Source organism: Mirounga angustirostris, unplaced genomic scaffold, assembly GCF_029215605.1.
Source record: "Mirounga angustirostris isolate CCGP_5_RB_7025 unplaced genomic scaffold, mMirAng1.0.hap1 SCAF_2, whole genome shotgun sequence".
Taxonomy (NCBI): domain Eukaryota; kingdom Metazoa; phylum Chordata; class Mammalia; order Carnivora; family Phocidae; genus Mirounga; species Mirounga angustirostris.
This window is the reverse complement of record NW_026991710.1, coordinates 44,749,486-44,771,668: the sequence shown is the minus strand read 5'-3', so window position 1 is coordinate 44,771,668 and position 22,183 is coordinate 44,749,486. Positions and strand designations below refer to the sequence as shown.

Sequence of the window (22,183 nt, the reverse complement as noted above, 5' to 3'; positions counted from 1 at the left end):
CTGTATATATTACCTATAAATTGGTTGAATTGTTTTGGTTTTGGGCCTTTACTTCACCATATTTCTCCCTTTTCTCATCTATAGTCTATTCTGAATCTCTCAGAAGATCCTTTGAAGGTTCCTGATGAGTCACTCTTTTTAAATAGTGGTGGAGATTCCTTAAAGTCCATACGGCTCCTCAATGAGATTGAGAAACTAGTTGGCACATCAGTACCTGGGCTTCTGGAAATTATTCTAAGCAGTTCCATTTTAGAGATTTACAATCACGTACTTCAAACAGTGTTTCCAGATGAAGATCTGGTATTTAGCAAGAATTATGCCACTAAAAGAAAATTCAGCGACATTAATCAAGAAGAAACCAGTGGAGGATCTTTACATCAGAAATCTGTCATGACGTTAAGTTGTGACAATGAGCTAACTGCTTTTACTGCAGTGAGCAGAGGGAGTCAGATTTTGTCACTGAATACTAAATTTTTAACTAAGTTAGGACTTTGCTCTTCAGCCCATTCTTCTGAATTAATTTCACAAACTAATATTCAAAATGTGAAAAGCTTAAATCCTTCAGCTCTTACTGGGAAGTCGAAAGACCCATCCCATGTTGCAGAAGTTTCTGAAGAGGGAACATATGTAATAGCAGCCAAGAAAATGGAGCTACATGTGAGATGGAGGTCAGACACAGGCAAATGTGTGGATGCTTCACCTCTAGTTGTAATCCCCGCTGTTGATAAGTCATCCGCAACTGTGTACATTGGCTCCCATTCTCACAGAATGATGGCAGTTGACCTTCACTCTGGGAAGGTGAAATGGGAACAGATTTTGGGAGATCGAATTGAATCCTCAGCATGTGTATCTAAGTGTGGAAACTTTATTGTAGTAGGTAAGTTTCTGAATTTGAGGTTTATACAGTTAAACTTAATTACCATATGATAATGCTAGTACCAGCAAGTTAAATTTAAAAACTTATGTATGGTGGGTTTGGTGGTTGTTAAAGAGTAATGGTTGGGGCACCTGGGTGGCTTAGTCGTTAAGTGTCTGCCTTCGGCTCAGGTCATGATTCCGGGGTCCTGGGATTGAGCCCCATGTCAGGCTCCCTGCTCTGCAGGAAGCCTGCTTCTCCCTCTCCTGCTCCCCCTGTTTATGTTCCCTCTCTGGCTGTCTCTCTCTCTCTGTCAAATAAATAAAATCTTTAAAAAAAAAAAAAAGAATAATTGTTAGCCACATGCTAATTCAGTGTGGGCCTTGGGTCCTAGTCTCTGGATTTGAACCTAGCTCTAAAACTGTTCTCAGCTCTGTGAACTTTGACAAGTTGCTGAAACCTCTTAGGACCTCATGTGTTCTTATGAGTATATGTGTATAATAAATAAAACATGTTGCATTGTAAATTGTCCCAAAACTTAATGGTTTAGATTAAGTAACAAACACGTACCAGTTTCTGAGGTCAGAAAGGAGCAGCTTAGCTGGAAGTCCTGGTTCAGGGTTTCCCACGTGGCTGCAGTCATCTGAAGGCTTGACTTGGGCTAGAAAATCTGCTTCCAGGACAGCTGACTCAACACTGCAGCCAGCAGAAGGCTTCAGTTCCAAGCTGGTTCTCAACAGGAAGTTTTCCAGTTTGTTGTCACATGGGCCTCACAACCTTGAGCGTCCTCACAACCTGGCAGCTAACTTCCCTCAGAGTGAGTGCTCCGAGAGGTGGGGGCAGGACGGAGGGGAGGGAAGGGGAGAGGAGGAATGCAGTACTTTTATGCCTTAGTCTCCAAAGTTGCATACCATCATTTTTGCTTCTGTTCATTAGAAGCACATTATTGAGCCTGGCCTATTATACTCAAGGGGAGGGGAATTTAGCCTCCAGCTCTTGAAAGGAAGAGTATCAGAGAATTTGTGGACAGATTTTAAAGCCACTACAATCATCATAGAGCTTTTTTTAAAATTTCAATTCCAGTATGGTTAACATAGTGTTACATTAGTTTCAGGTGTACAATATAGTGACTCAGCAATCCTATACATTAGTCAGTGCTTATCATGACAAGTGTCCTCTTTAATCCCCATCACCTGTTTCACCCCCCGCCCCAACCATCAGTTTGTTCTCTAGAGCTGTTTCTTGGTTTGTCTCTCCACCCCCCCCATCCCCCCACCCTTACTTGTTTGGTTTCTTAAATTCCACATACATCATCGAGCTTTGGAGAAGATGAAGTGAGATAATTGCTTGTGAATCCTTTGGTATGTTGCAAGGTTAACATTGCAAGGTTAAGTGTTAGCTACTAGCTGCTATTCAGTTTCACTAAGGTATGTGACTTACTTTACTAAGAATATGGGGTCCAGGTGTAATGCCTCTCCTTGACTACCGTTCTCTTTACTCCCTCTGCTGCATGAAGTTTTTACTTTATCTGCTTATCGAATCTTGTGCGAAGTGCCTAGGAATATGTCTCCCTACTTGTGGTATCCTAGCTGGTATCTACTTGAATCTGAGTTTGATCCTTCCCTTTTGCCCATGTACATTTTGAAACATATGCTACAGGAAACTTTTAGTGATCTGTGTGCATGAGCAGGTGTCATTCCCATCCTGAAAGTCAGCTCATGTAAGTTACTGTTTGTAGCCCAAGAGTCAAGGCCTGTGGCACATGGTAGTCACTTAGTACTTCAAACATTTTTTTTTTTAAGATTTTCTTTCTTTATTTGAGAGGGAGAGCAGGCATGAGCAGGGGGAGGGGCAGAGGGAGATGCAGACGCTGTGCTGAGCAGGGAGCCCAACCTGGGGCTTTATCCCAGGACCTGAGATCATGACCTGAGCCAAAGTCAGACGCTTAACTGACTGAGCCACCCAGGTGCCCCAACATTCTTAAATTAAGATATAATTTACATACAGTAAAACTTAACCTCTTTATAGCTCTGTGTTTTGACAGATGTGTACTGTCACGTAGGCAGTACCACAATCAAGAGTTCATTACTCAGAAGGTTCTGTGTCACTCTGTAGTCTTCCCTCCTCCTCCTCCTAACCCCAGGCAACCACTGATCTGTTTTCTGTCCCTCTAGTTTTGCTTTTTCTAGTTTTTGCTTTTGAGTCTGGCTTCTTTTACTTAATATAAGTGTTTGGATTCATCCATATTGTTGCATGTATCAACAGGCTTGGTTTTTTTTTTTTTTTTTTTGAGCAACAGAGCCCATGTGAGCGGGTGTGGGGGGAGGGTAGAGAGGCAGACATGGGGCTCAGTCTCACAGCCCTGAGATCATGACCTGAGCCGAAATCAAGAGTGGGACGCTTCACTGACTGAGCCACCCAGGTGCCCCAAGAGGTTTTTTTTTATTGCTGGAAGTATTCTGTTGTGTGGATATACCATATTTTGTCCCGTTCACATGTGGGTTATTTCCAGTTTTTTTCCCCCCAGTTTTTTATAATTATGAATAAGACTGCTGTAGCATTTGTGAATAGGATCTCGTGTGAATATAAGTTTTTATTTCACTTGGGTCAGTACCTAGGAGGTGGAGATTATACGGTAAGCATAATTTTAACTTAGTAAAAAATGCCCAAAATATTTTCCAAGTTGAGTGAACCACTTTGCATTACCACCGTCAATATGTGAGAGGTTGTTCCACATCCTTGCTAACACCTGGCATGGTGAATTTGAAAATATTTTAGCCATTCAGATTGTTATGGTGTGGTATTTCATTATGGTTTTAATTTGCATTTCCCTAGTGACTAATGATGTTGTTTCTTTTTATGAACTTAATTGCCATCTGTGTATCCTTTATGACCTGTCTCTTCAGATCTTTTGCCCAGTTTTTTATTGTTATGTTTGTTTTCTTATTGGGTTCTGAGAATATTATGTGTTCTGGATATAAGTCCCTTATCAGATATATGTTTTGCATATTTTCTCCTAGGCTGTGGCTTTTTTATCCCCCTTTCTTTTGTTAACATTATGTCTTTTGAAGAGAAGTTCTTAATTTTATTTAAAAAAAAAATTTTTTTTTAAAGATTTTATTTATTTGACAGAGAGCGAGAGAGGGAACACAAGCAGGGGGAGTGGGAGGGGGAGAAGCAGGCTTCCTGCTGAGCAGGGAGCCTGATGTGGGGCTCAATCCCAGGACTCTGGGATCATGACCTGAGCTGAAGGCAGACACTTATCGACTGAGCCACCTAGGTGCCCAAGAAGTTCTTAATTTTAATGAAGTCCAGTTTGTCATTTATTTTCTTTTATGGATCATGCTTTTGATGTCCTATCCAAGAAATTTTTGCCAAACCCAACGTCACAAAGATTTCCTTCTGGAAATGAACTGAACTGAAAGAAATTTTTCATTACCCAGCTGAGTTGTGGGGTACTGCACTGTGTAGGACATTTCTCTTCACCATCACTAAGCAGGCCACTTTCTTGCTACTAAGTAGTAACTGCTCGAAAGAAAACAGCACCACCGTTATGGAATTGGGCCTCAAGTGAGCAGCTGTGGTAATAAGCATAGGCAGAGCCGAGGAGAGAATGGTGGGCCAGTGCCCAAAGTCAACTTCCCCTGATTTACACGCACTGCAGGGAACTTGAGTGATCTTCACTTTGTAGGTTTTGAGCATTCCCACTTCCCCCTGGGTTACTCTGGCTGCCCGGAGTTAGGGACTGCTGCCCTAGCCTCCCATTCATTGCAGCAGTTTGGGAGAAGCAGTCTGCTGTAGTAAAGTACATGGGCTCTGGAGCTTGACTTCTTGGATTCAATCCTGGCTCTGCCACATGTCAGCTGAATAGTTTTACCCTAGTAACTTAAGCTCTCTGTGCTTCCTTTTGTCATCTATAAAATACAGATATAATAGCACTTGCCTCACTGGGAGGATTCCATGAATTAACAGATGTAAAATTCTTAGAACACTTCACAAGGTAAAAGCTCAGTAAAGGCTGGCTATTGTTAATGTTAGCATTTCTTGAACACCTTCTATGCACTGGGTACTTATCCATTTTATCTTAATTATCACATTAACACTGGAGTAGATGTATCCACATGCTGCAGAAAAATAATCTGAGGCTCAGTGATGCTGGGTAATTTGCCCAAGGATGGCAATGAAGAGATTTGATTCTGGGTCTGTCACAGCCTCTCTCCACTGTAGTGGAGAGTGTTTTCTCAGTAGTGAAGCACTTTAGGGTACTTTAAACAAAATAAGGTATACCTACTAAATAAGTATTTTTTACAAGTGGTTACTGTTTGGTTTCTGCTTTACATTGCTGAAATTTAAATCTGAGCTGAACACAGATGTACACATGAAGAGCATCAAATATAAATAAATTGTCATGATTTAGGCTAAAGAATTATTTTCCAGTGACGTATTTAAATCTCATCTTTTCTATTTTGTTTCCCAACAGGCTGTTATAATGGGTTAGTCTATGTTCTGAGAAGTAATAGTGGAGAAAAATACTGGATGTTTCCTACTGAGGATGCTGTCAAAAGCTCAGCAACTATGGATCCAACCACAGGACTCCTTTACATTGGATCTCACGACCAGCATGCATATGCCTTGGATATTTATGTAAGAACTCACCTCATCAGTTTCTTATCATAAGCTTAGAAGAGTGTGAAACTGTCAGGTGCTCTTAACTAAGGGAGCAGATATTAACTATTCCCTAAGTTTAGCATTGTGGTCTGGGAAGAATGAGTTAATTAACAGTCTTAATATCTGAAGACGTTTTTAACTTCCTAACCAGATTTTCACAAATAAATTTGCTACTCAGAGTTTTTAAATATAAAGAACTTAGAATTACTGTCTTGACAATAGAAAAGAGTCACAAAGGAAAATATCAGTAAGACCTGATAAGTTGGGGAAATAATTTGAAGCAAATGTGATGGTTAAAAATCATTGATAAGAATAAATGGAAATAAAGAACAAAAACAGGGCGCCTGGGTGGCTCAGTTGGTTAGGCGACTGCCTCCGGCTCAGGTCATGATCCTGGAGTCCCGGGATCGAGTCCCGCATCGGGCTCCCTGCTCGGCGGGGAGTCTGCTTCTCCCTCTCCCACTCCCCGTTTGTGTTCCCTCTCTCGCTGTGTCTTTCTCTGTCAAATAAATAAATAAATAAAATCTAAAAAAAAAAAAAAAAAAGAACAAAAACAAATTATAAAGACCCAGATAGAAAAAAAACAAGAGATATAAACATAAAAAACCCCAAAGAAGAAATGCCTAGTAAATATATTTAAATGTTTCATACGTTAATAATCAAAGGAATGAAAATTTATGTAATGAAGAAACAGAGTATTAGAATGGTATGGTAAATGCTGGTGAGAGTAGGGGGAGGTTGTAACTAGTGAAACCTCTGAGGAAAACAGATTGGCTATAGGTAACTTTCATACCCCCCTTTTTTTTTTTTAAGATTTTATTCATTTATTTGACAGAGAGTGCAAGCCAGGGGGGAGGGGCAGAGGGAGAAGCAGGCTCCCCGCTGATCCCAAGACCCTGGGATCATGGCCTGAGCCGAAGGCAGACACTTAACCGACTGAGCCACGCAGGTGCCCCTCATATCCTTTGATTCAGTAAAATTCTTCTGTCCTTGGCAAGCGAATCAGAGACATGGACATATATGTACACCAAGATGTCTATTCCTAAGTTGTTCATAATACCAGGAAATTAGTTCCAAACAATTTTCAGTGATAGAGAAATTATTTTATCTTCAGGTGGAATATTATGCATTAAAGTAATATCTGAAGAATTTTACCAAATAGGTGAGCTGAAGTAGATACCAAGTAGGGGCACCTGGATGGCTCAGTCAGTTAAGCATCTGCCTTCAGCCAGGTCATGGTCCCGGGAGCCTGGGATTGAGCCCCACGTTGGGCTCCCTGCTCAGTGGGGAGTTTGCTTCTCTCTCTCTCCCTCTGCCCCTCCTCCTTGCTTGTTCTCTTTCTGTCTCTCTCTCTCTCAAATAAATAAAATCTTTAAAAAAAATTAGATACCAAGTATATATTCAGAATGATCTCAACTGTATTAAACTGTGTATGTCCCAAAAAGATCAAAAGGGAAAATGTTAAACTATTAACGGTGGCTGTCTCGGTGGTCCTTGTCTTCTTTATACTAACTTGAATCTCTACAAGTAGACTATATTACTTTTATACTAAGAATAAAAAGTTACACGGGCGCCTGGGTGGCTCAGTTGGTTAAGCGACTGCCTTCGGCTCAGGTCATGATCCTGGAGTCCCTGGATCGAGTCCCGCATCGGGCTCCCTGCTTGGCGGGGAGTCTGCTTCTCCCTCTGACCCTCCCCACTCTCATGTGCCCTCTCTCATTCTCTCTCTCTCAAATAAATAAATAAAAATCTTTAAAAAAAAAAAAAAGACTAAAGAGTTACATTAACTAAATAGATGTAGTATCACAAGGATTAGGACATGTAGATTTGTTAACCACCAACAGAAACCAATTAATTTGCTTTCTTATTTGCAGAAAAAGAAGTGTGTTTGGAAGTTAAAATGTGGAGGAACTGTCTTTTCTTCCCCTTGTTTGAGCCTGATTCCACAACATTTATATGTGGCTACACTGGGAGGACATTTACTGGCTATAAATCCTGTAGGCATAAAATATGTATTGATTTTATTACCTATTTTTTAAATGTTTTATTTTTGCAATTTGAAATAGTTTTTAATTAGATATAGCCAAGCTCTTACTGAACCAGATCTCATTAAAAATGATTGACATGGGGCGCCTGGGTGGCTCAGTTGGTTAAGCGACTGCCTTCGGCTCAGGTCATGATCCTGGAGTCCCAGGATCGAGTCCCGCATCGGGCTCCCTGCTCGGCAGGGAGCCTGCTTCTCCCTCTGACCTTCCCCCCTCTCATGTGCTCTCTGTCTCTCTCATTCTCTCTCTCAAATAAAAAAAAAAAAAAAAAAAAAAATCTTAAAAAAAAAATGACATGAAGTCTAGAAAGATGAGAAAATAGAAGTTCTATGTGTGTCTTTTATCTATTTTTTAAATTGGCAGAATTTTCTCAGTGATATTCGAACTTAGAATGGTTTGAGGATAGATCTTATATACTAATTATTTCCTGGTTTTATTGTAAATTTTTATCTCAGCTCTCATAAAGAGGACTGATTAATTTTATAACTGTATACGTACTAGCTTCATTTATGATATCAGCATGCCATTATAGCTTATTCTGATATTTACAGCTTTGCCTCTGGGAGATATAGGAGTTTGTTTTATAAAGGGTAATTGATTAGTAGAATGACTTAAATGCTGTGAATTGCTTTTTGCCCATGGCAGGCCACTGGGAACAGAGTTTGGAAACATTCCTGTGGAAAACCACTCTTTTCTTCTCCACGGTGTTGCCTGCAGTATGTTTGTATTGGCTGTGTGGATGGGAATTTACTCTGCTTTACTCACTTTGGAGAACAGGTGAAAAATTTCTGGTTCTATTTTATATATCTTTCTCCAAGTCATGACAGTTGGTGACAACTGAAGTAAAATTTTATAAACATCATCTTTCAACTCAGTGTTGAAAACTAGTTTAACTGTCAAGCAGTGGGTTTCTTAATTTTTGCATGATGGGATAGTAGATTGAAGATTCTACTCAAGCATTGTTCTACTTGTGCCATGCCCTCCTCTAATTTTAAAACCTTTACCAGCTTTTAGCCAATTTTATTATAACTTCTGTTGCGGTTTTGAACATTTAAAGAAGCCCCTGCTTTTTCTATGAAAATGGAAATAGGTTGCATAACCCAAATTGCATTGAATGGAGGTCCCATCTGCAACTTCATGATTGGCAGGGAGACTTCTTCTGGGCAACATGAGATCTTTTTTGTTGGGAGCATCATCTCCACTTCTGTATCCACAGGCCACTGTCACTGCCAACAGAGCTGGTGCTGGATGTGTGATCTGGGAGGTTGGTGGCCTTGAGCGTGCGAGTTCCAACCTGAGTTAGCCCATTCGTGGCCAAGTGGATTCTGGTGCTTTTCATTCTACTTTCAGCCTTCATAGCCTAGCAGTTCCTCTTGCTGTGTGACAATTACTTTGTGATGAAATCTTATAATAGTTCACTTAATATTTTATTCACAAAGTAGTTTGAATATATTCTCACCTTTACTTATTCTAAGAAGTAAGAAGAGGCAAATATATATTTTTTTTTGGATGAACCATAGAAAGATGAAAGTGATTTTGTCCAAGTGAGGGACAGAATTAGGAGTACAAATCCTATTTTGTGAAGATGCCCACTGTCTTCATTTTGTTTTTCTTATGCTGCTGTTACTGTGCATTTGCAAACATGGTCTTGACTTAGGCCTTTTCCTCATCTTTTCTTCAAATATTGGCTGACAGGTTTGTCTGTGGTAGCTTTAAAATAAGCAGATAGGCTACATCCATAGGGCAGACCCACAATTCCTAGCTTTTTGTTTAAACCTTTAATTTCAGTTCTTGCACAGAAACTCTTCCTTTCAGCCCACATACTTCTTTTTCCTTACATTGGGAGAATAGAATAAGGTACAGTTTTTAATAAGATACATTGAAAACTGAGTGCAGTTTTGTCTTTGAACTTTGCATCTCTAAGCATAGTAGTAGTAGCTCCTTCTTGAATGGGGTTCAAAATTAATTTTGTTTCATTCTGTTGTGCAAGGCAGTGACTCATGTAATAAGACTCCAGTGTATTTTGTTCTAGACTTTACCCCTGGGACAGAGGTCTAATTTGAGAATGCTTTTCAGAAGAAGCCATTATTTCCTCTGTGTGTGTGTGTGTGTGTGTGTCTACTGTTCAGTAGCCTTCACTGCTTACATTTGTATTAAGAACAAAGCTTCACTATACAGGAAAATTGAAATGAGACGAATGAATGATTTTTGTCTTTATCATCCTTCAGGTTTGGCAGTTCTCTACCAGTGAACCAATCTTTTCATCCCCATGTGCCTCAGCCTCAGAGCAAGAAATATTTTTTGGTTCCCATGATTGCTTTATCTACTGTTGTAATATGAAAGGTCACCTCCAGTGGAAATTTGAAACTACTTCACGGGTGTACGCAACACCGTTTGCTTTCCGTTACCAAGAGGGTGACAGTGGAATGTTGCTGGCAGCAGCATCTACTGATGGGAAGCTGTGGATCTTGGACTCTAAGAGTGGACGACTGCAAAGTGTGTATGAACTTCCCGGGGAAGTTTTCTCTTCTCCTGTGATCTGGGAATCAATGCTTCTTATTGGATGCAGAAATAATTATGTTTATTGTCTGGATTTGTTGGGTGGCTATCATATATAATCAAGTTCAGTCCTTATTGAATTATCTGAGACATCTGAAAATACAGAGCATTTGGATAGTCTTATTTTATACTAAAGATTCTATTTTGCCTAAGAAACTTGTCTTTACTATACTTTATTGGAGAATGATCATATTTTACTTCCTGTAGGAGCAACAAATGCTTTTAAAAGGTATTATAGGACAAAAAAGATCAATTTATTTAGTACCACTTTCTTTTAATTTTCTTTAATTTCTTTTAATTAGGCTACAGATATGCCACTTTGGATTTTTTTTCTTTTACTTTTTCATAGAAGACTTCTGTGAAAAAGAAGATCAGAGTATACCTGGTGGTTTAAAAACTTAGTCCATGATGTTATGCACCATTTACCTATTTACAGTGATTCGTAACAAAAGGTTCTCAAAGGGATCTTTTTGTCAAAGTAGATTACATGAACAAAATACCAGTATTATATCTATAGATCTGTCTCTTCCTATGTAGAGTTTTAAGATGATTTACCCTCTTTTTTCAGTTTTTTGATACACAAACTTTAGTGAATATTTTTGTACCTCTGTTTCTCAGTTTATTAGATTTTGTGGTTGTAGGTCTCTTTTTGTTCACTGGCTTGGTGGAAGGGAACACAGCGAAAACCAGGAAGGGAAAAAACCCTATATACTCTTCAGTATCCTGATTTCTCATAATATATATGGTTTGGGGCTGGAGCTACTTCTCCAGTCCCAGAGCACTTTGCTCATAGCTGCATCTGCCTGGCATGAAGTTGCCCCCAGTGAACTATACCTCCTCCCGGGAGCCATGCCCTTTCTGCATCCTCGTTCTCTTGTACTTGGACGTAGTCCAAGGTTTGCTTTAACCAATAGAATGCAGCGGAGGTGACACTATTGTCACTTCTGAGCCTAAGCCTTAAGAAGGCCTGGCAGCTTCTGCTTTCATGGGATGCCTGAGCTGCCACCTGAAACGTCTGGCGGCCCTGACACTGCGCTGTAAAACCCGAGAAAGCCAAATCACAGGGATAGGTGAAGCCCCGCACGTTTGCCTTCGGCCTTCCGGCCAACCCCCAGCTGTTGAGGCTATCCTGATGCCAGACGTTTAGTTCCCCACCCACAGGACCCTGAGAAATAATAACATGGCAGTTGTTTGAAGCCACTCAGGTTTAGGGTAGTAAGTTTTGGGTGGTAGTAGCGAAGATTACTGGAACAGAAGTCACGTGTTCTTTTTTCCCACATCACTTAAATTACTCAAATAGGTGGACAGATGTCTCAGTTTTCTTTGAAATTTCATGATCTAGTTCAGGTAATAAAGCAGCCTTTTTTTTTTTTTTGCTAGGATATTAGGAATTTAGCCACTAGTGGTAGTAGTAACTATTTAGAGCATATTACATCAGACACTGTGCTAAAGCACTTAAAGTAACAGAAATGTTTCCTATTGTTTACCTTCCCTTCATCTCTATAGTCAACTGTGGTATCAATTTCATTTGTCCATTTATTCTCCAGTAAAGTCCCAGATATCAAACATGCCAGAATTCTTAGCTGCAAGCTATAGAAGTCAACTTAGGCTATTTTAAGCAGAAAAGAATTTTTTTTTTTTAGGATTTTATTTGTCAGAGAGAGCACAAGCAGGGGGAGCGGCAGGCAGAGGGAGAAGCAGACTCCCCGCTGAGCAGGGAGCCCGATGTGGGACTCGATCCCAGGACCCTGGGATCATGACCTGAGCCGAAGGCAGACGCTCAACTGACCCACCCAGGCGCCCCTAAGCAGAAAAGAATTTTTAAAAAAGAATATTGAATAGCTTAGAGAATTGGGGCAGGGCTAGAGCTCTACACAGCCAGGAACCATTATGCCTGAAATCACCATGACTTTGGCCTGGGGAAGACACAAGCTGCTGTCCTTGAAGTTCTAAATGCTCAGACTGCTAACACTAGACACCGTTCCCCGCCGCTGCCAGACTTCCACACAGTTGAATTGGGAGATCAATGCATAGTCTCTTCCAGTTTCAAGTGAAACAGGTTCCGTGCCCGTGACAGAGTGCAGCAAAGCACGTATCAGGCATTTCATCTGGGGTGGTGGGAGGGGAGTGCAAGACCCATGAGCTGGGAGATTTCCCCAAACCTAGAAGGGGGACTGAGATACAGACTGGCCAAAAGAACAGCACATCTTCTGCCAAGTTTTAGATCAGTGCCTCTTAAATCTTAACGTGTGTATTAACCACCTGCAGCTCTTGCTAAAATAAAATGCACATTCCAATTGAGAGGGCTGAAAGAGTGCTTTGCTAAGCCATATGGATCCTGAGGCACAAAGACAGACAAATCAGTAATACCCCTGTCTTTATTTAAAATTTTGGTATTTGTTCACAATGGAATTTGTACTAATTTATATTAAGTAATCTCTAAGCCCAACATGGGGCTTGAACTAAGCGATCCCGAGATTGAGTCACATGCTGTACCAACTGAGCTAGCCAAGTGCCCCAAGTACTAATTTTTATTTTAAAAAAATACTAAAAAAGAACAGTATCTTAATCAGTTTTTGGCACCCAAGGTATGAGGGCCTCACTCACCTCACTCATTGTGCCCTGGTGTATAGGCCTGTAAGTAAGTCAGCAGGTCTGGTGTGGAGCCGGAAGCTGCCTTTCCCACAGGCTTTCAGCTCCAGCCATCGCTGCGGTTCTGCAGCCCACACGTGGAGTAAGGAGGCTGTGTGGTGGTATTTTCTCTGAGATGCAGACCATTCAATTCCAATTTAGGATTGAAATAAACATTTTATTTGCCCCTATTCATTACTTTATGACATCTAGTCAAAAATACAAGGTAGCACATAAAATGCCTTGAAATGTTTCTTTCTCAACAAGTTATGTAAATATGAGCTTGCTTTTAGATGGTCATTGAAATTGGCAAAAACTTCATCTTGAAAAGGAAATTACATCAATGCTGAAGATCTTGTAGGTATTTTTTATTGAAAGATCATTTCCTTCAATAATGGACATTTTACATTAAACCTTTATACCAAAACCAAAAATCTCAAAATAATATTAAAATCACACTATTTTTCATTGTTGTCTCTACTCAATTTTATTATTGGTAAAAATATGGCAAGACACTTGTAACTAACGTTTCTGCTTTAAAATAAGCAATTAAACTAAATGTCACAAGAAGAGACAATGAATACATACTATAATTTGCTGATAACTGGCTCTAAAATAACTTAATAGTAATTAATGTGTAAGAATTGCACTTGAAAAATTAAAAAAGTAAACAAAAAGCTCTAGTTATATATATATAAGTTTATGAACAGAGGTTAATCTGTTACCTTTGCCAAGAGAAGTGTATGTTTAAGTTAAAAAAAAAAACTTATTTAACATAGCAATTATTCATTTAAAAAAAAGTCTTTTTATAGAATTTCCCCCATAGTTTGTTGATCAGAAAAGACGGCAACACAACTAAAGCAAAATAACACTTCATTGGTATTTAGTGCAAATTTGGTGGAGTTATTTTACATGAAATATTAAACATGTACCCTTTAGAAGTTGCTGGAAGTAAGTGCTGTGACTGTCCTGTCCTCAGTGTCCTCTTTTACTTTTGCAGACTTTAAGAGAAACTTTGTAACTGAGGTATTTTCTCCTACTTCGCATGAGCTCGGTGCCGTGTGAGCCAGGAGCAGTGGGCTCATCTAGGATTCTTCATCAGTGACCCGATTGCTTCCCCTGTTCTCCACCCTTACTGGGGTATTATCCAGAGCTGACAGGATGAAAGAGAAAGTTAAGAAGAATTATCGTAGCACTATAATACCAGGGCTCTAGGTGGAAAGATTCCCATTAAAAAGTGTGTTATGTTAGTAATGAAATCACTGAAAACTGACAAATGCCTTTATGTTTGATTTAGGAATGAACATCAGTGTGGAAAACATGCAGTGGAGTATTAATTGCTTCCCACAGGAATAAAAGAAAATTATTACACTGATTCTTAACAGTTGGAAGGTCCAGTATATAGACAGTATACTAAGTCCAGCTTGCAGGAGTACAACCGTCCGCGTGACCGTATGTGCCACTGCTAACCACGAGGCTGAGCCATGGTTTCCAGAAAAGAAAATGCCTTCTCTGTGGTGAATGGCAGGAAAGCAACAATACATCACCTGTCAGGTGAGCTCCGCATAGAGGAAAATGATGATGGATACTGATAAGATGGGTTTTTGCAGGAGAGGGAAAAGGAATGCAGTTCCCCATGCATTGGGCAAAGGATGTATACTTCTATTATGGAGTCAGAATCTCAGAAAAGGAGAATATGCCAACACCATGAAATATAAAGTCAGTATTGGCAATGTGTGGTTGGCTGGGAGGCCTGTGCTTCATGCTTTTGAATCACCGTGTCCCTTCTTTGGACCACACGGTTGGAGTAGCAAGGCCACTTAAGACTCGGAGATGTTTTCAAAGATAGCAAGGTGAATGCTCAAAATTATAAACGCTATTGAACATTTGACTCTAAATATGAATTACTCGATTATGGTAAAGAAACTTTCCACAGAAGTCCTTAGTACAAAGGCTCCAAATCTTGGCTTCCTGTTAAATTTTCCCTAAAGACCTAAGGGAATACTCGAGACCTTCAATGTCAGTAGCCTCCCCTATCTTGTAGTAAATGTCTGGTTTCGTGGATTGGTTTTTTAATTTTTCCTCTCACTTCTTTGGGTAAAATGAGCCTCCCCTTCAGAGTTTTAAAAGCTAGATTACCCTGGAAGCAGTGTATCCCCAAGGTTCTCCTTTGGGATGTATCAGAATTGGTCTGAAGAGTTTTGCCAGAATAGACCTTCCTGGCCCAGACTCACAGGATCGAATTCGGAAGGCAGAAGATGGGGCCAGGACATCTTAAGAACCACTGCACTAGGTGGGGATTCTCAGAGCTGGGAAGAGAATCTGTGGCTTCCTTTCTTCATGATCCTAAATAGAAATGTTCCCTAGGAGCCACCTAGGCCAAATGTTTAGCATGTCCTGAAGGAGAGTACCAGTATGACAGGACCTGTCGGACATCAGTGTGGTGGAAGTGTGAACAGATTCACTTTCTGTGTTACAGTTTCAGATAGGTAGGATTCAGAAAAGCAGACGTGGGCAGAGTTGGCAGCCAGACTGTTAGGATTCCCAGTTACTCAATGCATTCAGGAGAACGGGCATCTTGTTTCTGTCTGTATGACCCCTTCTTTCGCCATTACTGTAGAAAAGGAAAGAAACCACCAAACATATGGTAGGGTAAATGTTCTAGATAAAAGAAGTTGAAGAATCAAAAAGCAAAGATTGGCAAACGTCCTGTTCTAAATGGTGTGTGGGTGTGTATGTGTGGAAGGGCTGTGGTAGGGGCATGGTAGGCTCTTGTGAAAAGTTCTTAGTTTGGAGATTTTGCTTCACGTGGTCCCTCGGATGGAATTTTCTCTTGAGAACGAGGAAGAGCTCAAGGCACCAGGACCTAGGATTGTGCAAATACACTCTTTACAGGGAATGCCACCGATTCAGTTTCTGAACATTATTTTAGAGCCTATAAAACATGCTGCTTTTCCCTAGCGTGGTTTCTTTACCTCATATAAAAAATAAATAACAAGGGCAAGAGAAGAGCCAGTAACTGGCAGTAGGAGTGGATAAAAGTCACTCTACTTAATGATCTGTGGACAGTCGCTCCAGGCCTTGGCTTTCCTTTTGGCCAAAGCCAGCCAGGCTGGTTCTGTTGACACGGGGGCAGCATCTGGGGTTGAGAACCTCTTTGTGACTTCTTTCACCAGCGGCGCGGCAGGGGCTGAATCCGAGATCTCCACTGGATTGGGTTTTGAAGGAAAAGGATAAGAGTAAGTCAGAGCCACATTCTGGTGTATTAGGAGTGCAAGATTCAGAAGGGAAACCCCGGTGAAACACTGGACATCTTTAGTGAGAAGAATTAGGGAAAGAAAGCAATGTGATCAGAACCACTGCATACAGAATTACAGTGCAGAAGCCTAATTTTTTTGTGCACAGAAGCTATGCCTACATGATAAGAAATAAAAGGTAAATGCTGTGGTTCTAGTTATCCAACCAGTCAGTTCCATGAAGAAAAACATCAAACCAGCAGTCTGAATTTATTGAACTGGTGAGGTCAAAACTCACGCTCCCCACCAGGCAGGGCCCGGGGTGCCCCCTGCCCGAGGCCCCGGCTCCCGCCAGCCCTCACCACGTTAAGGCTTGCCCCCCAGTTCTTCCTGTACCAGACCTTAGAGGCTTCTTAAGATGAGGGATCTGGACTTTGCCCATGGCAATGGCCTACACATGAACAGAACTCGGGAAATACTGATGGAAAAGACAAATACATCAGAACAAAAGTTTGCTTCAGTGAGCTGGAGCCACTCTCTGGCACGGCCACAGAAGTCAGGCAGAGAAAGGTGTGATCTCTGACTTTGGAATTTTATTCTGAAAGAATGATCTCTCTGACACACCCAGATGGTTAGAACCCTCAAGTCTCGGGTGTAAGATCGTATGGAATTATGCCCATGAAGGTTCTTGAAAAATTACATAGTGCTCCAAAGTGGTTTTCAAATATAGTTGTTTTTCTCCTCACCAAAACAGTATATAGAGCTTTAAGGGCGAGACCTCTTTACATTTCCATACCCAAGCTAGCAGGTAACAAAGGCATAAAACAGCCTAGGTCTCCAGGGTGGGTGCCCTCTAGGGCCCAGGTGGCCCAGAAGGGAAAACAGACGCCCTGCTAACCCCTGGGAGGAAGCTTGTTCCAACTCCTATCCATCCTTCAAGTGATTTGTAACAAGGAAATAGTTGGAAACATCACAGGATCACTTTAACAGAATAAAGAATCTTTTAAAAAATGTCTTTTGTGTGTCATGAATATATTAACAGCAATGTTTCATAAAGGACTCAGCTGAAAAACCTTGCTCTAAAGTCCTGCTGGTCAGAAACTTGCTATTTGAAATCCCACCAGTGAGTAGACACCGTCTCACTTTTGCCTGGAAACAGGACCCTGAGTCCACTCTTGATCTCAGGTTTGAAATCAACCCCTTTATATACAACTCCTGCTCGGTTCTGAACCCGCCAAAACCCCATTCCACTTACATTTTACCTAAACTTCACCCTTTCCCCCAAATCCTATTATAATCTTGCCTCTTCCCTTTTTTTTTTTTTTAAAGATTTTATTTATTTATTTGAGAGAGAGAGCATGAGGGGGGGAGGGTCAGAGGCAGAAGCAGACTCCCTGCCAAGCAGGGAGCCCGATGCAGGACTCGATCCCGGGACTCCAGGATCATGACCTGAGCCGAAGGCAGTCGCTCAACCAGCTGAGCCCCCCAGGCGCCCTTGCCTCTTCCCTTCTTGAGATGATTCTCACGGTCTCTAGTCTCCCTCGCAGGAGGAAGTTAATGAACCTCATGTTGCTAGACTAGAGGCAGTGGGGCATGGAGAGGGCTCGTTCAACATGAAGTGATGGGACCAGTTGACAGCACACGGGGAGCTTGAAACTGGCCACAGTGGGAGGATTTACCCCACGAAAACTGTCAGATGCTACAAATCCCAGGTCTCCCCACTCCCTGAAGGGTGACTGTTAGCCATTTACCATCACCACTGATGGGGAGTCCCACTGGGCTTTACCAGATGAGCTTTCTCAAAGGGTGGCCTTGTGGGGTTGTGAGGCAGCCTGGGCCCTGGAGGGCCACGTGCGCTGACCTTGTACTCACACTCAAGGACAGAAAGCAGCTGCGAGACCAGCCGTGGACCTGCTCTCCCTACCTGTCACAGATGTAGGAAGGGTGTTGGCCTTTTTCAGCTGTTCTCTGCGCTCAAGCCTGGACGCTGCTGTCTCTGGCTGCTTCTCTTCCGGCTGGGCGGTGGGCTTGTGCAGGGACCCCGCCCTGCTCACGCTGCTGCTTCCGGGCTGTGGGCCGACACTGACCTGGGTGGGCAGAGTCAGGGCACATGTGTTGTCAACCTAAGGACGTGGAAAGACTGACCGTGCAAGGCCGTGGGGGCTTCTGCCTGCCGGCCCCCAACCTCTGCTCCTAAAGGAGCAGCAGGGACTGCCCGGGGACTGCACGTGGGAGCAAAGTGGGGCCAACCATGACCCCCGCCGTGGAGCAGCTCAGCTCAAAGGTCTCAAAGAGGGAAAGTCACTTTCCAAGGAGAGGCCCATCGAACAGACCATAAAATCAGGGCCACAGAGCAAGACTCCTGATTTTCCTCCCAACTCCCTGCTCAAATAAAATCACTCTCCTATTTCCCGTGTAACTGCTATGTGCATGGACTGCTGCTAGTCGTCACGGATTCTACCAAGTCAGGTTAACCTAAGAGAATAAGGAAACCAAACAATTACCAATCAAACACACTTCCCTGGTTTAACGGTGATCAGTTTATTTATTGCTCTAAACCTAAGTATTCTCCACCACTCCTAGCTAGTTTTTTTTTTTTTTTTTTAAATCCTTGTGACCTAAAAGAGAGCCAAATTCAGGGAAGGCAAAGTTAAAGCTGAAAACCAGGCTACTCACGTTCTCTTTGGCGAGCTTTTCGGCCTGTTTGGCCTCCCTGGCTTGCTTCTTCTCCTCGCGAGTTGCTTGCTGCTCTCGAAACCCCTTCTGCTTCTGCAGTGCTAATGTTATCCACAGCGGCTGCACAGTTTCAACCTTCTCCGCAAGTTTAGAGCCGTCTAAAGAGTGCCTGCTCTGAAGAACCGGCTTTTCTGTGGAAAAAGAGATTGTGGTACTGTGATTTCTTTTTTTAAAGATTTTACTTATTCATTTGAGAGAAGCAGACTCCCCTGCTGAGCAGGGAGCCCGATGCAGGGCTCAATCCCAGGACCCTGGGATCATGACCTGAGCTGAAGGCAGACGCTTAACTGACTGAGCCACCCAGGTGCCCCGATATTGTGATTTAGAAGAAATATATATTTGGGGGCACCTGGCTGGCTCAGTTGGTAGAGCATGTGGCTCTTGATCTCTGAGTCGTAGAGATCGAGCCCCACACTGGGTGTAGAGATTAAATAAACTTTAAAAAAATTTTAAAAAGAAATATGTATTTGGTCTTTGTGCCATTTCTAGAGCTCAGAGCTCCTAAAACCCTTGGGATTTCATAAGTGATGACAGCATAAGGTGTCTCTTACTCTGTTAACGAGAGGACTCTGGGACCGACACTAAGGATGCAGCTGGTGGCCAGAGGAGCCAAGCATGTCTGATTAGAGGGGTTGGATCTTTTGTTCCCACTCCCAAACTCCAGGGAGGGGAGAGGGACTAGAGACTGAGTTCAGTCGCCAGTGGCTGATGATTTAATCAGTCGTGCCCACGTAATGAAGCCTCCATAAAAACCCAAAAGGATGGGGTTCAGGGAGTTTCTGCTTGATGAACACATAGAGATTTGAAGGGAGAGGTGTGCTCTGGGCGCAGAGAAACTCCATGCCCTTCCCCATACCTTACCCTTCTGTGTCATTTCCATCTGACTGTTCCTGAATTATACCCTTTTATAATAAACTGGTCATCTAGGAAGCAAAATGTTTCTCTGAGTTCTGTGAGCTGCTCTAGCAAATTAACTGAACCCAAGGAGGGGGTCATGAGCATCTCTGATTTAAGTCGATCAGAAGCACAGGTGATGCCCTGGACTTGGGAATGGCATCTGAAGTGGGGACAGTTTTGTGGGACCGAGCCCTTAACCTACGGGGCCTGATGCCATCTCCAGGTAGACCGCGTCGGAACGCAACTGAAACGTAGTGTCTGAGGACTGTCTGGTGGTGTGGAGACCACCCCCCCCCATCCCCCCGATGGAACTGTGATCAGAACCGGGAAAGGCAAAAGCAGGTTTGCAGTGAGACCACTCACTTCTCTTGATCCCGCACCCCCTACAACTTGTGACGTGAACTATTCAACTGTCCTTTCCTGACCTGAACTCTGCACCGATGCCTGAGAGACTTCTCTGGGTGGGGAGGTAACATCTTTGATGAACAGAAACACAGAAGCATCTTCCTTCCCTCAAAATGGAAGTAAAAATAAGATCTCCGGTGTCAGAAAATCTCAGGTCTACAGGTAACCCGGGCTGTTATCTGATTTATTGTTCTTATTTATCGCTTTTTAACCCCAAACATCCTATGCGGAACCCCAATGGATGAAAGAGGTCCGAGGGAGGCTGCTCTACCTAGTGAGGCTGCTGGGGGCACAGGGCTCTGAGGGACGCAGCAGGAAACTGTGATTTGGGCTCAGTGCTCTCCTCTGACAGACGGGAGTGTGAGCGCCCCGGCCGAAGTTTGAACCTAGGACTTCCGATTTCCAGTCTGTGCTTTTCTTGTGGCTGACTGCCCCCCCCCCCCCCCCCCCCCCCGTGCACCCGGGCAGACGTGCTGCACAGGTGGTGGGCCGCCCAGGCTGTCATCAGACTTTTACACTGAGCAGCCCTGGGTTTGCCCTCATGTCCAACAAAAGCTACTTGAACCTCCCTAAGGTCTTCTAATCCCTAAGCAGAGATGATAATGGCGCATGCCTCATCAGGCTGCCCCGAGGATGAAGAGATCCCGGACGGCAGAACATTCACAACAGTGCTTGGCACAGAGGAACCGCTCCACAAGAGACCTGTTCTGTTTATGTCTATGAGACTTATCCCCTTCTTTTCCCTCAAGTAAAAATCATGCCCTTTTAGAGATCATCATTCTGGCATTGAATGCTTTATTATCTCAAAGGAAAAGGGCTCACTATAGTCCTGTTCTTTAGAAATCCAATAAAAGTTTACACTTTGATGATCCAAAACCTTACCAAACAGGGCTCTCAGTCAACTCGACTTTATGTTGAGGAGAAAGAACCAAAGTAAAATCAAATTAGGAATTCAAGCACAAAAAAAAGGGGCAGGTTCTGCTTGTCTATACCTTTTAGATCTATAACACTGTACAAAGAGAATTCCTATTTATAATGGGTCTTGGTCGTTACACTATCCCTAATCATCAAATAAACATTCAGGTATGATCTAACACAGTAAAGAAAACTGGCACACTTAAAAAGTATTAAAAAAAAAATTAAAGGTATTTTTAAAAAAATTTTATTTGTTTATTCATGAGAGACAGAGAGAGAGAGAGAGGCAGAGGGAGAAGCAGGCTCCCAAGGAGCAGGGAGCCCGATGCGGGACTCGATCCCAGGACTCTGGGACCATGACCTGAGCCGAAGGCAGATGCTTAACCATCTGAGCCACCCAGGTGCCCAATTAAAGGTATTTTTAATGAATCTTTAATTAACAAAAAATTTTTAAAAATACAGTTGACCTTTGAACATGGGTTTGAACTGCGCCAAGTCTACTTCTACATGGATTTTTTTTTTTTTTTATAAACACAGCCCAGTACTGTGAATGTATTATCTCTTTCTTATGGTTTTCTTAATAACATTTTTTCTCCAGCTTACTTTATTGTATGAATACAGTATTTAATGTACAAAATATGAGTTAATCGACTGTTTATCAGTAAGGCTTCCAGTCAGCTATAGGCTATTAATAGTTAAGTTTTGGGGAGTCAAAGGTTATACACGGATTTCAACTGCACAGGAAGTTGGCGCCCCTAACCCCCATGATGTTCAAGGGTCAACTGGTATTCACCAATTCAAGCATTATGCTTTAGATACGCTTTAGATACATGGGAACTAATTTATTTATTTATTTATTTATTTTTTAAAGGTTTTATTCATTTGAGACACAGATACAAAAAGAGAGAGCATGAGCAGGGGGAAAGGCAGAGGGAGAGGGAGAAGCAGGCTCCCCGCTGAGCAGGGAGCCCGATGAGGGGCTAGATCTCAGGACCCTGGATCATGACCTGAGAGCTGAAGGCAGACGCTTAACGACTGACCCACCCAGGTGCCCTAACATGGGAATTAATTTAATAAATTGTTTTTTTTTTTACTCAAGGACAGTGTAACACCTGTTTGTAAAATGTCTGAAAACCAAATTGCCAAGATCCAAATGATTTCCATTTGAAGCTCTCATGTAAAAGGGAATCCTACACTAAACATTCCGTCTGAAAGTCATTAAAACCACTGGCCAG

General features: G+C 42.2%; 2 protein-coding genes across 21 annotated transcripts in view; one reads left to right on the top strand and one right to left on the bottom strand.

Annotated features, from left to right (window-relative positions):
- AASDH (aminoadipate-semialdehyde dehydrogenase) overlaps positions 1-17,926 on the top strand; it is a 42,633-nt gene extending 24,707 nt beyond the window's left edge. For 7 of the 10 annotated variants that reach the window (XM_045881101.3, XM_064584533.1, XM_045881100.3 and 4 more), the window contains 5 exons: positions 85-877; positions 5,337-5,500; positions 7,399-7,521; positions 8,215-8,346; positions 9,798-13,114. In XM_045881101.3, the coding sequence (XP_045737057.1) occupies positions 85-877; positions 5,337-5,500; positions 7,399-7,521; positions 8,215-8,346; positions 9,798-10,187 (1,602 nt within the window). In that variant the 3' untranslated portion in view covers positions 10,188-13,114. Of the gene's footprint in view, positions 1-84; positions 878-5,336; positions 5,501-7,398; positions 7,522-8,214; positions 8,347-9,797; positions 13,115-14,056 lie in introns of those variants that run through there. The other 3 variants (XM_064584534.1, XM_064584535.1, XM_064584536.1) reach the window with 3 other exon arrangements.
- Positions 13,737-22,183, bottom strand: part of CRACD (capping protein inhibiting regulator of actin dynamics) — a 252,420-nt gene continuing 243,973 nt past the window's right edge. For all 11 annotated transcript variants that reach the window (XM_064584526.1, XM_064584524.1, XM_064584525.1 and 8 more), the window contains 3 exons: positions 18,672-18,862; positions 17,920-18,082; positions 13,737-15,967 (listed from right to left, as the gene is read on the bottom strand). In XM_064584526.1, the coding sequence (XP_064440596.1) occupies positions 15,807-15,967; positions 17,920-18,082; positions 18,672-18,862 (515 nt within the window). In that variant the 3' untranslated portion in view covers positions 13,737-15,806. The remainder of the gene's footprint in view (positions 15,968-17,919; positions 18,083-18,671; positions 18,863-22,183) is intronic.